Genomic DNA, 14,395 nt, shown 5'->3' with positions numbered 1-14,395 from the left:
AAATACAGAAACAATACAATATACAAGTATAACAAAATGTATATTTGTGTTCCTTCTCTATATTCTCAGATACCTTTTATTGTCAACCATATTGTGAAGTAATGCTCATCAACTGTGAACCAAACAATCTAACATTGCACTATAAGCTATTTGATCTGCCCGCTAAATAAACCAATGGAAGGTATGTGACCTGGAAATCTATCAGCCCCTTGCCCGCCCACAGGTATACACACTTTTTACTAAGAAAATTATATTCAACAGCAGCATCCTCAGTTATATATTTGTTTCGTCCCACCCACATTTGAGAAAAACATGAACAGGTCATTCACTTTAGCTCTACCTCTCAAGTCAATGCTAGACGGTGACAGTTTTCTCCATTACAGTATATAAAGTATGTCTTTGGTACATCAGTATGCACCAACTCAGTGGTAGATGAGGTCATGCAGACTACATTTACTGGAGTTGAAGACTGAACAGCTTTCATTTAAGAAAAACATGACCTCTAGTGGGTGGAATGTCATAGAGCTTGCAGTGAAACACCACTGGTCTGTTCACAGTAAAACATAATCCAGACACAGAACACATTATTGTTAACTTTAAGATAAACACTTTCCTGTGTGTGTTCATGTCTACAAGACTTAAGATAAAGTCAAATTTGACATCATATCAATCACATTTCTTTGAATCCTGCATGACTAACATAGAGAAATTGATGTTTTTTCCCAAACCCAGAACCCGGGGTAGATGGCCTTGGTGAATGTGGAGTGGAATGTGTGTAGGAGGGTGGACGTATCAGAAGAGATGCTGTAAAAGGAGAGACTGCCAGCCGGCCAGTCCAGATACACTCCGACTCTGTAGGACATCGGCACAGCTATGCAAGTCTTTATATTACTGTGCCAAGCAGTGTAAGAGTGACCAGAGCAGCTTAGACACCATGAGTTATCATTGTGCCCCATCAAACTGTCATGCAATTTCCCAGCCCTGTTGATTCCTTCATATGCCACTCCGATGAAGACCCCTAACCCACTCCATTCCACCTCCCAGTAACAGCATCCTGTCAGGCCCTCTCTACACAGCACCTGGGACCAGTCTGTAAATCTCTTTGGGTGATCAGAATAGGGATTCTTCTTTCCTTTCCATGTGACCTTTTTGCCCCCATCAGACAGAGACAGGTTTCTGTGTGTAGTGTTGACATCCAGCGTGAGATTACAGGGATCTAATGGAGAAAACAAGGAAAAGTAAACCATTATCTATGTGGTCTCTGATACAAGCAAGCAGACTGCCACATGTAGCAGTTTGAATGACGGTGCACTAAAAGCAATGCTTTTCGTTCCGTTTGAATGTGCAGTTAATGCAGAATGCATATAAACTTACTCCTTCTTAATGACCAGCATAACCCTGCAGGCTGAATTCTGAGAGAGAAATTAAATGAGTTATTAAGGAATTTTATAAACATTTTGTTATGTCAGTTTGTTAAACCAACTACATAAATGACAGTTTTCACCTGAGAATTTTGAGTTTATAGTTGGGATCCTTTAGTGCAGAGGAAAGCAGTATCAGTCCTGAGTCTCCTGGGTGGTTATAACTCACATCCAGCTGTTCCAGGTGGGTGGGGTTAGACTTCAGAGCTGAAGCCAAACAGGCACAGCCTTCCTCTCCAACACCACAGAATGACAACCTGTTCATGAATGACAATGACAATTTCACTAGAACAAGTGAAAGTGTATCAGTAAAAAAAGGATATTCCTCAGCTCTATTAAACTCACTGTATTGTCTCCAGTATACAGTGTTGACTCCCTAGAACAGCAGAGAGCTGTTTAGCACCAGAATCCTGCAGGTTGTTGTCACTTAGGTTTAACTCTCTCATGTGGGAGGGTTCTGAGACGAGAGCAGAGGCCAAGGCCTTACAGCCTTGATCTGTGATTTGACACTCACACAAACTAGTTAGGAAATGGAGGGAAAACAAAATGTTCACATATCGTGATCTTAAGACAGTACTGTAAACAGCATACCCAAATAATCAATGATAATCAACGTTAAATAAAGCAAACCTCAGTTTTTCCAGTTGGCACTGAGGATTACCCAGTCCAGCAGAGAGCAGCATCACCCCAGAATCCTGAAGGTGGTTCATGCTCACATGGAGCTCCTTCAGGTGAGAGGAAGGGGAGCAGAGGACTGATGCCAACTCTCCACAGCTTCTCTCAGTGAGATGACATGCATTCAGCCTTGACAGAAGATAACATGATATATCATCAAGGCCCCTTAGTATGGGCAAAACAATCAATGTATTTTATTACCAAATTGAAATTTAGAACCACAAATTGTATATTGTTTTAGCAGTCAGCTGAAGAAGTGCTACAGTGGGCGTATAGCAAGCCTATTGGAACCATCGTTACCTTTACAGACACACTAAGAGCTAGTAAGGCAAGTGTTCTCCAGGTTTGCAAACATCAAAGAATAGAGTACTTCTATTTTTGTTTAAAGCCTTGGCGTTCACCTTGTGTATCAATCCATAAAAATATGTATGCTGCGGTTACGTTCCCGCAACAATATCTCACCTCAACACCTCAATGTTTTCTAGTCCAGCATGGAGCAGCTTCAGGCCTGAATCTTGCAGGTTATTGTTACTTAGATCCAGCTCTTTTATGTGAGTGTTTGAGGTGAGAGCTGAGGCTAGCACTTCACAACATTTCCCTGTGAGGCAACATTTGTTCAACCTAGACAGGACATTGCAATGAGTATGTTTATTGTGAAGACATCCTACTGATAGAACACAAATGGACATAACGTTTCAACCTGAGTGTCTCCAGTCTACTGTGTAGACTCATCCCAGCACATAAATGTATCACTCCTGCATCCTGCAGGCTGTTGTCACTCAGGTCCAGCTCTGTCAGGTGGCTGGACTTAGAGCTGAGAGCTCTAGACAATTCTTCACATGATCTCTCTGTGAGATGGCATTTATTCAGCCTAAACACACAGAAAATAACACATTTAACCGTAATCGCCAACAAATTTGTACCAAGTATGATGTTAGTGTATAAGACAAGGACTAAAGGAACTGTTTATGTACTGTACTTACAAGGCTGTTTTTGAGACTTTAATGACTGGCAGCAGTCTCAGAAGACCTTCTTCTGATCTGGAGTATTCCTTCAGGTCAAAAACATTAAGCTTCTCTTTTGAGGTCAGCAACACAAAGACCAGAGCTGACCACTGTGTAGATGAGAAGTTGGCTTGGGAGAGATCTCCTGAGTTCAGGTAGCTTTGGATCTCCTCCACTAGAGAGCAATCCCCCAGCTCATTCAGACAGTGGAACAGGTTGATGCACCTCTCTGGTGAGGGATTCTCCTTGATCTTCTTCTTAATGTACTTGACCGTCTCCTCATTGGTCTGTGGGGTCGTTCCTGTCTGAGTCAGCAGGCCTTGTAAGACAGCCTGATTGGATTCCAGTGAGAGGCCCAGGAGGAAACGGAGGAACAGGTCTCGGTGTCCATTCTTGCTCTCCAAAGCTTGATCCACAGCTGTCTTGTGTAAGTCAATCTCTGGTTTGCTCTTCAGTGAAAATGAACGTTTCACGTGTTTGACCAGAGGATTTTGTCCACTTGTCTTGAATGTGAGAAAGACATACAGAGCAGAGAGAAACTCCTGGATGCTCAGGTGTACAAAACTGAATACCTTCCGCTGGTACAGCCCACGCTCCTCTCTGAAGATCTGAGTACACACTCCTGAGTACACTGAGGCTTCTGTGACGTCAATGTCACACTCTCTCAGGTCTTCCTCATAGAAGATCAGATGGCCTTTTTCAAGTTGTTTGAAGGCCAGTTTTCCCAGCTTCAGGACAGTCTCTTTATCCCAGGGTGGATCTCTCTCGTGATCTCCTGGATGCGTCTGGTTCTTCTGTTGGGTCTGATACACCAGAAAGTGTGTGTACATTTGTGTCAGCGTCTTGGGCATCTCTCCAGTCTTTGCTTCTCTCAACAGTCTCTCTAGAACCTTGGCTGCAATCCAACTGAAGACTGGTATGTGACACATGATGTGAAGGCTCCTTGACATCTTTATGTGTTCAATGATTCTGCTGGCCATGTTCTCATCGCTGATTCTTTTCCTCAAGTACACTTCCTTCTGTAGATCATTGAACCCTCGTACCTCTGTCACCAAGTCAACACAGTCGGAAGGAATCTGATTGGCTGTTGTAGGTCGGGATGTTATCCAGCGTAGAGCTGATGGAAACAGTTTTCCCTTGATCAGATTGGTCAACAGCACGTCCACTGAGGTTGTCTCTGTGACATCGTAACAGATTTCGTTGTTTGTGAAGTCAAGAGGAAGTCGACACTCATCCAGCCCATCTAAGACAAACAGGACGTTGTACTTGTCATAACTGGAGATTCCTGAATCTTTGGTTTCCGCGCAAAAGAGATGGAGAAGTGTCATCAAACTATGTTGTCTACCGTTCTCCAAATTCAGTTCTCGAAAAGGAAGTGGAAAGATGAACTGGATGTTCTGATTGGCTTTTCCTTCTGCCCAGTCCTGGATGAACTTCTGCACAGAGATTGTTTTTCCAATGCCAGCAATACCTGTAGTCAGAACAGTTCTGGTAGATCTTCCTTGTCCAGGAAGGGGTTTGAAGAGGTCCTGGCACTTGATAGGTGTCTCTGCCGTTGCCGGTGTCCTGGATTTTGTCTCAATCTGTCCGACCTCATGTTCATTATCGACCCCCCACTTCCACTCTCTGTGATGAAGAGGTCTGTGTAGATGTTGTTGAGGAGTGTTGGGTTTCCTTGGCCAGCCATTCCCTCAAACACACACTGATATTTCTTCTTCAGGCTGCATTTCAGTTGACGCTGACATACAGCAACTAGTTCATCTGGATGGAAGACCATGAATTTACTCCCAGTAGTACAACAATCATTTGTCCGCAAATCAACTTCTATATATTTTGTATGCACTACCTAGATATTGGTGCACTCAATGTCAAATGCCAGATATCTTACTTTTCTCCAGTGTGTCGGCCATCTTGTTCTGGTTCATGCTCCTAAGGACCTGCAGTGTGATCTTCAGAGCTCCATCTCTGACTGTGTTTTCAAACTCAGCATCAACTGGTTCCTCCTCCTTCTTTTGACTCTCAAAGGACTCTGGGTAATCTTCGTGTAGAAGTCCCCGGAATATCTTTAGATGTTTCCTGACTAAAGTGATGACGTTTTGTTCTAGCAACTAAAACAGATTGTTTGATTTGAAGTATTGTATTATATGTACATTTACAAACAGTTATTGCTGCAAATCCATGTTATCAGCCCACCTTGAAAATAGCGATGACGTCATCTTGATGGTTTGATTCTGATTTCTTACATTGGTCACTGTTGTGGACAAACATTATGTGAGTGCTCAGGACAGGAATTATTACTTTTTTTGACTGGAAATATGAAATCCATAAGAGGAAATGTTTACAGGGATATTATCTTAATTCAACATTAGTTAGATGGTAAACACTATCTTGTTATGAATGACATTAAAATAAAATGTGACACATGCTTGTGAAAGGGTCCACGTCAGCAACCTTCATATTGGGCTTGGACTCTTTTCCTTTTTACCAATTCCCTTTTTTTCATATAATGAAAGTGTTTAAGAAGTCACTCAATATAATATACAATATTTTAGGATGAATACTCATAATTCTTCAGCAATTCTGCCAGATACTGTAAACACATTTGAATAAAGAGTAGATGGAGAAGATTAGAAGTGCTGTAATTTCCTTCCCTGACCAAATGACTCCTCTTTCACTAGTAGGCCTACTGCTAGTGTTACCAGCTGCCATGGCTCCGTGTTTGTTTTGAAGAACTTTCCAGTCAATAGCATGTGATCTGTTAACATGTTAAGCCTTGATGGATAAAAGACAATAGCAAAGTGCGAAGCAAACCTAAAGATAAAATTCCCTTACCTTCCTGCTGGAAAGGGTTCTTGTCTGAAGTATATTAGCTCCTCCATAGACACACAGGAGCCTGTCCTCTCATGCTTGACTCTGTCAGTAAACGTCAAAATAGTCCTCATGATAGTCACAATGTGGGTACAGCATCAGATCTGACATTTTGATTTGGCTTTTGTTTTCCTTCCTGCTTCAACTTAATTCTTTGCTCAGACAACCAACGGGGTATCGAAACGCTTCTAAAAAAAGTTTACTATGAATCATACTGTAAATATAAGTAAACATTCAGCTAACATGAAGCCAATCATCAGCCTTATTTAACGATCACTTAACTCACATTTTAGATTCAATGCAGGGACTCCCTTCACAAGGACCTGTTTCAGAGGCAGTGCTGTCCTCATCTCTCTCCCCAGACAGACTCATGGCAGCCTCAGGTGACCTCTCCTGACTCACACCTGAAGCAGACGGGGTCAGTAGCTTCTGTAAAGACAGGACGTCTACCTCCTTGACGAGTCCATCAAATCTGCAGTGAGGATATGACATGTTTGACATCATTCATGCTTGCACGTACACATACATTCTTAGGTTGATCAGAAATGACTTTTTTTCTCAAGTTTCGTTCTCTCAGGAAACCAATCATTTAAATATGTACGACACTTCACTGTTGAAATAACAGGGTTCTAAAAGTAATCATGCATAGAATGTTTACAGGGTGAACTATTATTAGTATTATTATATTTTGTAGTGTTTTTGGCATTAGTTATGTATGCTTGTATGCTATGTATGCTTGTCCTTCTCTATCATAACATTTTTAATCTAAACGTAATGAATTTAACGATAATATTACACATGTACACTCCTAAATACAACTGTTCCTTGCCGGACAAACATAATGTTTCAATTTTAGATACAAAACACCAACCACTTAAAATTGTGAGGCCTTTCCAAGTAGCTGTTAATCCTGCTCCGGTGTCGTGAAAGAAGTTGTTGACGTATAAACATATTCCCAAAACATTCAGAGCCACTCCTTCTTTCTCAATCTTAAACTGGTTTTAATCCTGAATCCTTGTTGAACAGGTTTGTCTCAGCAGGGGAGGAAAGGCTGCATACCTGTTCTGAAGTAGACTGTAGCTATATGGTTTCATGAGCACCCGGCATTCCATGTTTCCTCTTGCAACAAACCAGGTTGAATCAGGATGTACCTGAGTGTATGTGTGTGTGTGTCACAATGTAGCACTGTGCTACAGTATGTTTGTATGTCTTCAAACTCAGTTAGTCCAGTCCACACACATGCACACATTGTGGCAAAAAAATCATGACACATAAGTTTACCTGCGTGTAGTTTTAATGACTCAGCATGGAGAGGAAGTCATGTTGGTTTCATTAGACTACAAACATGGACGATAGTTGATAGAACTACAAACATGGAGGAGCAGTGATAAAACAAACTACAGTGGGACAGAAGCTTGGCACATACAACAACGAGTCAACCCAATAAACACACACACACAAACAATTACAACACACACACACATACACACAAATACGACACACATACAAGCACATGTAAAGCCTCATCTAGAATATACATACTTACATAGCATTCACACCATTAGTTACTGCTGATTCATTTGGCAATAACTAACTAACTAGCTCACGCGTAAAGCATTATAATACCTTTTAAATGTTCTTCTCTGTTAACTATTCTCTCAAATACTCAGACCCCAAACACACCATGCAAACACACACACAGACATACACAGCTTTCCTTTTTATCAGGTAATACATCTTTCAAGTTCTTCAAACTCATTGTCAAACTTTTTTTTTTTTTTTTTTTTTTTACAACAGACAGAGACATTCTGTGCAAGAACATACATTTTGGTACTAAGGCAATTATTGTAGTTCCACAGGACTAATACCGTTGACGCTGCGTGCTGATAGAACACTGGATATTGTTGCCTCTTACTGCAGTTCAGTTTGCTGCACATTCAGACAGACGAGGGGCAGGCAGAACACCTCTGCCTTTACAGTTTCTCTTCTCTTCTGTTTATTTTTAATTTTTTTAGCACCATGGTAGTTCCCCTTTGTTGATGAACGTTCTGTGGTTCCAATAGACAGTCGCTGTTGTCGAAAACACCTTCCCTAATTTTGAGGGATTCCCAAAAGTAGTTGTGCTACCTTGTAATGATCAAAGTATAGATGACGAAGTTAACAAACCTTGGAGTCTTTGGAGTGAAAGATTGCGTTCAAGAACACATCTAGTAAAACACAGTACTGTTTCTTCTGATTTGTCCTACTATGACTGAAGTGAAAGGGTGACGAATTACAAGTCTGAGTTGGCCAGAGTAAAGACAGCAAGGACACATATGACATATTATACGCAAGGCGTCACATTACATTGCAGATATTTTGGGAAATCTTTTTTTCTGTCATTTGTATTCATAATTCCTTTTTTGTTGTATGGGCGTGTGCATAAGCTCAAAGCAAAGAGGGCCAGGGTTAGGGGTAAGCCTTTGTTTTTAAGTAACTTCACACACACCACTGTTGTAGAATAAGACATAACATAAAACCATCAATATTGTCAATGTGGTGTTTTTTGAGACAAAGAGTCCAGACTGTTCCTCAAAGGCAATCAAAATGGCCACTGCCTTAGTCCTGACTTACTTGCAGTGCCATTTTGGCTCCAAAAAATTAAGGATGCAGAGTTCATAGGCCAGCAGGCCACATCTTTCTAAAGTAACTATATTGTCTAAAGTCACTGTGGGAAAAGATCTTAACAACACAGACACTTTGGCTCAAGTCATCTCCATGAAAGTGCCATTTTGGCTCAAGTCATTGTAGGCTCAGACTTCCATAACACAACCATTTTGGGTCCGGTCATAATTGATACAGCGTTAACGATCACCTCCTTAGTTCAACGCAGTGAATGAAAGGTGAAGTTTGAGGAGTAAAAGAGTCAGAGATCCAGGAAGAAACATTAGAAGCATTCACAATCCGAGTGGTTGATGGTGTGTGTGAATGTGTGTAAGCCAGTTGTATAACATAAGGAGGTCCCTTAGTCCCCTTAGACAGGGTGCAGCGGTGCAACTGACAAATCAAAACAGTCATGACACTCAACACTCGAGCCTTTGAGAGAGCTCTTGTCATCATAACCCCCACCACACAAGCACACTGAAGTGTCCTCCTGATGTTTGAGACTCTCAGAGTCCCTCCATTTAAAACCCAGGGCCACTTTATCTCTTCCCGTTGACCAAGACTTATACAGTCTGATCATGCTTCATGTACTAGTCATTTTATAATCCACTGTCACTTCAGCTCATTTCAGGATTGTTTAGATCTCTCCAGAGTTCCAGAACAATCCACTCCTGAAGTAAAGAGGCGATGTTGAGTTCAAGAACACACCATTCTCATCCTCTCTGTCTTCCTTCACTGAACACTGAAATGTAAAGTAGGAGGAGCATTGGTGCGCCTCGAGGTGATTGCTGGACTCTCTCTCTCTCTCTCTGGTTGACTTGGCGAGGGTCAGACAAGGTCACCATGTGGGGGTGGGTGGGGGGGAAAGGGGGGTCATGGGGAAGTCAGGGGTCATTTTCTGGTGTGAAGAGTCTCCTGATACTTGGTGCTCGTGTAGCGGATGTGGAAGCCCTTCTTGCTGATGGTGTCGTCGCTATGGAAACGGATCAGAACCGCGTCACCGGCCGAGTAGATCTCTTCCCTGGGCTGCAGGACAGAGGTGCAGAGGATGGGAGAGAGGGAGGAGAGAGGTGGAGGAAGGGAATAAAAGAGAGAGAGAGAAAAGGGGGCGAAGCAGGAGGGAATAACAGGATGACGCTCACCGATATCTCAACGACATCGGGTAATTTCTGGAAAAACAAAACATGTCTCGTGTTTTCGACCAGGTTTCTCACCCCAGAGCCACAGAAGCGTCCCAGGCGGTGTGAGTTGGAGTCGTAGCCGTCGTACAGCTCGATGTAGTCGTAGCCGCAATCCGCCTCCTCCTCTACCTCGAAGGTGGTGAAGGTCAGCTCGATCCCGTAGCCCTGCTCGGCCGTCAGGAGCCACTCACAGTCTGTGTGGCCAGGGTAGTTGTTGTCCCCAAACTGGGAGTGGGAGTACAGGTTCTTCTGACGGCTCTCCGCTTTCAGCCGGCCCCCGCACTCTGCAGGGAGGGAGGGAGGGAGGGAGGGAGGGAGGGAGGGAGGGAGGGAGGGCGGGCGGGAGGGAGGGAGGGAGGGAGGGAGGGAGGGAGGGAGGGAGGGAGGGAGGGAGGGAGGGAGGGAGGGAGGGAGGGAGGGCGGGAGGGAGGGAGGGAGGGCGGGAGGGCGGGCGGGCGGGCGGGCGGGCGGAGGTGTACGAGCGTGGAACAGAAGAATGGATGATGGTATGCAGAAGGAGTGTTAGATCATTTATAAATAGGGAGACAAAACTGAAAACAAAAGACCTATAGAATTCCAATGTATTATTGCCGTGACTAATGTAGAACTTTATCTAAGTCATCTAAGTCAAAAGGAAACAATGTCTTTGGTTACAGTTTTATACCACTGGGGGGAGCCAGTACACTGTTCTCTGTCAGTACTTGTTTGAGACCAGTGGTTATTCCAAAAAGGAAAACACGGACACACGTACCAGTGGAATGTGTGGCCTGGAATCCCTTCCTCTGAACAGAGGCGTCGGAGATGAAGCGCAGGTACATCTTGTTGCCCGTGGAGATAAGTGGTTCAGGAGTCTTGCTGCCGCACAGCCGACCCAAGATGGCGGACGTGTCGCCGTCACCGTCAAAGGCCTCCAGGTGGTCGTACGCACACTCCTGGTGCTGCTCTATCTCAAACTCACTAAAGGACTGGAGACCAAGAGGAGAGAGACAGCAGAGAGAGTGAAGGAGATAAAGAAAGAAAGAGAGTTTAGGAGCGAGAGACATACAGTAGAGAGAGTGAAGGAGAGAGAGAGATACCGCAGAGAGAGTGAAGGAGAGAGAGAGAGATGCAGCAGAGAGTGTATGGAGAGAGAGAGGGAGAAAGACACAGTGGAGAGAGAGAACGAGAGGAAATGAGGGAGAGAAAGAGAGAGAAGGAGGGAGAGAGAAAATGTGAGGGAGATAACGAGAAGGCGAGAGAGGAGAGGAGGAGGGGGGGGGTTAAGGAAAGAGGAGGCAGAGGGGCAAACGAAGACACGAAGGGTGCATTGTTAGTTCCCTCATTAGCGCGTCTTCAAACAGAAGCGTTCTTCTCCTCCTCTGCCCCGTGTCCCCTTCGTCTCTGGCTCCTTTCCTAATCACTCGTCAACAATGAGATGCACAAGACGCAGCGATGCAGAGGAGGACAGACAGAGCTGGGGGGGGGGGGGGGACAACTTCCATGTCACTGCTTTGAATTCACGGCTGTTTAGACCTCGTTTAGGTTGGGTTTTGACTGGGAGACGCACCGACAGGCGTGAAACAAGCCTCCCTAATGGGAGCCTGACGTTCCTGGCTCATTAATGATAGACGCGGGGAGCGTTTCCTTGACGTTGGAAAAGGTCGTGTTTTGCCCCCATGTGAATATGCGTCACCTGGTTATCCTCACACACACACTCAAATACATACACACTACTGTCCAACTATCTACGGAGGGTTATTCCCCGGGAGAAAACTTCAACCACATCTAGAGGACAGAAACCATTGATCTTTCTTAACCGAGCGGAAAGAGAGAGCGAGAGAGACAAAAAGTGAGAGAAAGAGCAACAAGGCGAGAGAAAGTGTGTGAGAGCGCTGGGAGGTATCCCTCTGAGGGGAGTTTATTATTGAACAAGGAAGTGTTTAATTCTGGGGTCTTGATGGCTTACAGATGTTTCTGTTAGGAAGGGGGTGTCTGTTGCACTGCCTGACATCATCACTGGAGTGAAGCTGCAGTGAGGACCCAACCTCAAATGAAGTACCTCACACAAACTCACACAATCGTGTGTGTGAGTGTGTGTGTGTGTGTGTCGAAACAAATGTGTACAAAAACTAAGTATCTCGGGAGTGAAGTATACCGAGAGGTATATGACCTTCTACTTTTGAACATTTCTGGAACTAATTTTCATGTCATCACCATAGAATGGGCCATAGAATGCCCTCCGTAATGACAAAAACACACATCACCTCAAACACACACACACACACAGTTGGGTACAAATGAGATATTGTTGGCTGATGATGTGGAGTTTATCCGGTTACATAAGCAGTAATGAGGGATTATTATGGAAGATGACAGGTGACGAGATATGGAAGGTTAAACATGCACACACACACTGCACTCTCAACATGTGTCCAGACAGTGTGACGAGTGTGGATGTGTGCACGTGCGTGTGATCTTGACTGACCGGCTGGCTGGTTATATGGGAAAGCTGTGTGTGCTTTAAGTGCAGGCACAATATTGTGATGCAAAGTGGGGCTTTTGATCTGGTAAAGATCTCCAGAGATGATTCCAAGTCCAGGACCGCCCTACAGAACAATGACTGTGAGTCTGTGACTGAGCGACGGGAGTGAGAGCAGCTGTGTGTGTGTGATCCAGTTGCATGGAAACGTGAGCAGGCTCTGAGGATTACCTGATGCGTGCCATGTGTGTTTGTGTCTGTGTGTGTCTGTGTGTGTGTCTGTGTGTGTGCCTGTGTGTGTGGGTCTGTGTGTGTGTGTGTGTGTGTGTGTGTGTGAGGTCTCGTGCATGGCCCATGCTCTCACCTCGGCCAATGGTGTTCAGGTGAGGTTAAGCGTGTTCCGTGCTCAAGGCTGACTTGAATCTCTATTAGCACGGAGCTAACACTGCTAGCCAAACACCATCTGTCTGGGCTAGTGTAGCACATAGCACACACACACACACACACACACACTAGTATAGAGAAACCCACATGTACATATTCACTCACAGACACACACACAGATGGCCCCTGCCCAGGGCCCTTCCTCCACCCCCCTCCCATGAGCGTAGAAGTGGAGCATGAAATATGAGAGAGATGTAGTCTGTGGCCATGGACGTGTGTAATGTTGCAAGACAGTAAGAGGGAAAGACACATCCAGACCCCTCCCCCCCCCCCCCACACACACACACACACAGACAGGTACTGTAAGGTCTACTCACTATTTTGACCCTGTGTCCAGGTGTTGCTGTGATGTCCCAGGTGCACTCCTTCCTGCTGGGGTACTTGTCAGGCCAGTTGGGGCTGCTCAGGGGACCCGTGGGGCTGTGGATCTTATGCTCACACTCCGCTACACACACACACGCGCGCGCACACGTACGCGCACAGAGGGAAAGAGAGAGGGAGGAAACAGGAAGTTAGGAACGGCGGCTGCACAGGAAAAGGGAAACGAGGAGGGAGCAGGAACAGAGAGGGATGAGAGACGAGCGAGGAGAAAGAGAACAGAGAGGATGGAGACTCGTCTGTGGAATGTGCAGCGTGCGCACGCCAGCCCGTGTCACTGGAGCCACACGTACACATACAGGATCTCCCTATGCTGGAGGACTCCAGCTGTTCTCTCTAGATACACAGGCCCAGGGTTCCGCCACAACAAGTGGACATTGACGTTGGACAGCTGAGGTGAAAGGAGACGGTCCCGGAGCGAGCAGATCGTAAACTGTCTGACCTGATGTAAACCCAGCGCTAATCTGACCTTAAAAAAGATAGGCTTGTAGCCTGTGGTTTGTTTGTGCGTGTGATTGTATGAGTGGGAGAGAGATATAGAGGAGGGGGAGAGAGATATAGAGGAGGGAGAGAGAGACATAGAGGAGGGGGAGAGAGACATAGAGGAGAGAGAGACATAGAGGAGGGGGAGAGAGACATAGAGGAGGAGGAGAGAGACATAGAGGAGAGAGAGAGACAGAGGAGGGGGAGAGAGACATAGAGGAGGGAGAGAGAGACATAGAGGAGGGGGAGAGAGACATAGAGGAGGGGAGAGAGACCGAGCAAAAGAGAAAGAGAAAGAGAAGGCTCGACGAAGATGTTAAGCACTCTAGAGACTAAGTCTGTTAGGTGCCGATTAACCTTCTACCTTTCACATTGTACAGAGAGAAGGAAAGGGGGGGGCGAGTTAAAGTGTCCATAATAGTATGTGCATGTATGTCTGTGTGTGGGGGAAGGGGGGAATTTGGGGGAATTACATATACACCACACACACCAGTCTCAGGGAATACAGTGGTCCTCCGGTAGTGTTTTCCCTGGCTGCTGTGTTGTGTTGCTGCTGGCTCTGAGCCTTCCTCTCACAGGTTATCCTAATAATCCAGACATTCACATTAGCATCAGTCTGCTAAGACTGGGACACCATCAAAACCACACTGTGTGAAACAGCTTTGTTCTGTTCTCACTGAAGGGCTTTGTTCTCCTAAATATGAACCACTTCCAGCATAATATGGCTGCCTCTTCAGGTGTGTGTGTGTGTGTGTGTGGAGGGGAGGGGGGGGAGGGGTTGCAACTGAGCCCTTGAGGAGCTTTACATAGACCATGAACACAGTGGGGAGGGGAATGGGA

At 45.1% G+C, this 14,395-nt stretch overlaps 2 protein-coding genes across 3 annotated transcripts in view; both read right to left on the bottom strand.

Moving 5' to 3' along the window:
* Positions 1 to 21: 21 nt before the first annotated feature.
* LOC146236411 (NLR family CARD domain-containing protein 3-like) lies at positions 22 to 4,191 on the bottom strand. 2 transcript variants are annotated; one of them, XM_084686496.1, is made up of 6 exons: positions 3,080 to 4,191; positions 2,797 to 2,967; positions 2,052 to 2,225; positions 1,767 to 1,940; positions 1,363 to 1,412; positions 22 to 1,216 (listed from the first exon to the last, which is right to left on the bottom strand). In XM_084686496.1, exons 1-6 carry the CDS (start codon positions 4,078 to 4,080, stop codon positions 696 to 698), a joined length of 2,091 nt encoding a protein of 696 aa, XP_084542622.1. In that variant the 5' UTR covers positions 4,081 to 4,191; the 3' UTR covers positions 22 to 695. The 2 variants fall into 2 exon arrangements, with proteins under 2 accessions (XP_084542622.1, XP_084542623.1); XM_084686497.1 differs by lacking the exons at positions 1,767 to 1,940; positions 2,052 to 2,225 and adding an exon at positions 1,505 to 1,678 and having other exon boundaries at positions 1,375 to 1,412; positions 3,080 to 4,190.
* A 3,053-nt stretch (positions 4,192 to 7,244) lies between these two features.
* tll1 (tolloid-like 1) overlaps positions 7,245 to 14,395 on the bottom strand; it is a 32,231-nt gene continuing 25,080 nt past the window's right edge. Inside the window, exons 18-21 of the mRNA XM_084686495.1 lie at positions 13,012 to 13,139; positions 10,544 to 10,757; positions 9,826 to 10,076; positions 7,245 to 9,637 (exon numbers count right to left, since the gene is read on the bottom strand). Coding sequence (XP_084542621.1) covers positions 9,503 to 9,637; positions 9,826 to 10,076; positions 10,544 to 10,757; positions 13,012 to 13,139 — 728 coding nt within the window. The 3' untranslated portion in view covers positions 7,245 to 9,502. The remainder of the gene's footprint in view (positions 9,638 to 9,825; positions 10,077 to 10,543; positions 10,758 to 13,011; positions 13,140 to 14,395) is intronic.

This window comes from Hypomesus nipponensis, chromosome 22, assembly GCF_054491055.1.
Source record: "Hypomesus nipponensis isolate SF chromosome 22, ASM5449105v1, whole genome shotgun sequence".
NCBI classification, from domain to species: Eukaryota; Metazoa; Chordata; class Actinopteri; order Osmeriformes; family Osmeridae; genus Hypomesus; species Hypomesus nipponensis.
Note: the sequence above shows the minus strand (reverse complement) of the source record. Positions and strands in the feature narration are given on the sequence as shown.

What these genes read in the sequence shown, in the direction of transcription:
- LOC146236411 (XM_084686496.1), bottom strand. Translation starts at nt 4,080, where the DNA reads ATGGCCAGCAGAATCATTGAACACATAAAGATGTCAAGGAGCCTTCAC. An exon ending in TGTATACTGGAGACAATACA is followed by an intron (nt 1,413 to 1,766) that starts GTGAGTTTAATA and finishes TTTCTCTCTCAG; the next exon opens with AATTCAGCCTGCAGGGTTAT. An exon ending in AAGAAGGAGTAAGTTTATAT is followed by an intron (nt 1,217 to 1,362) that starts GCATTCTGCATT and finishes TTTCTCCATTAG; the next exon opens with ATCCCTGTAATCTCACGCTG.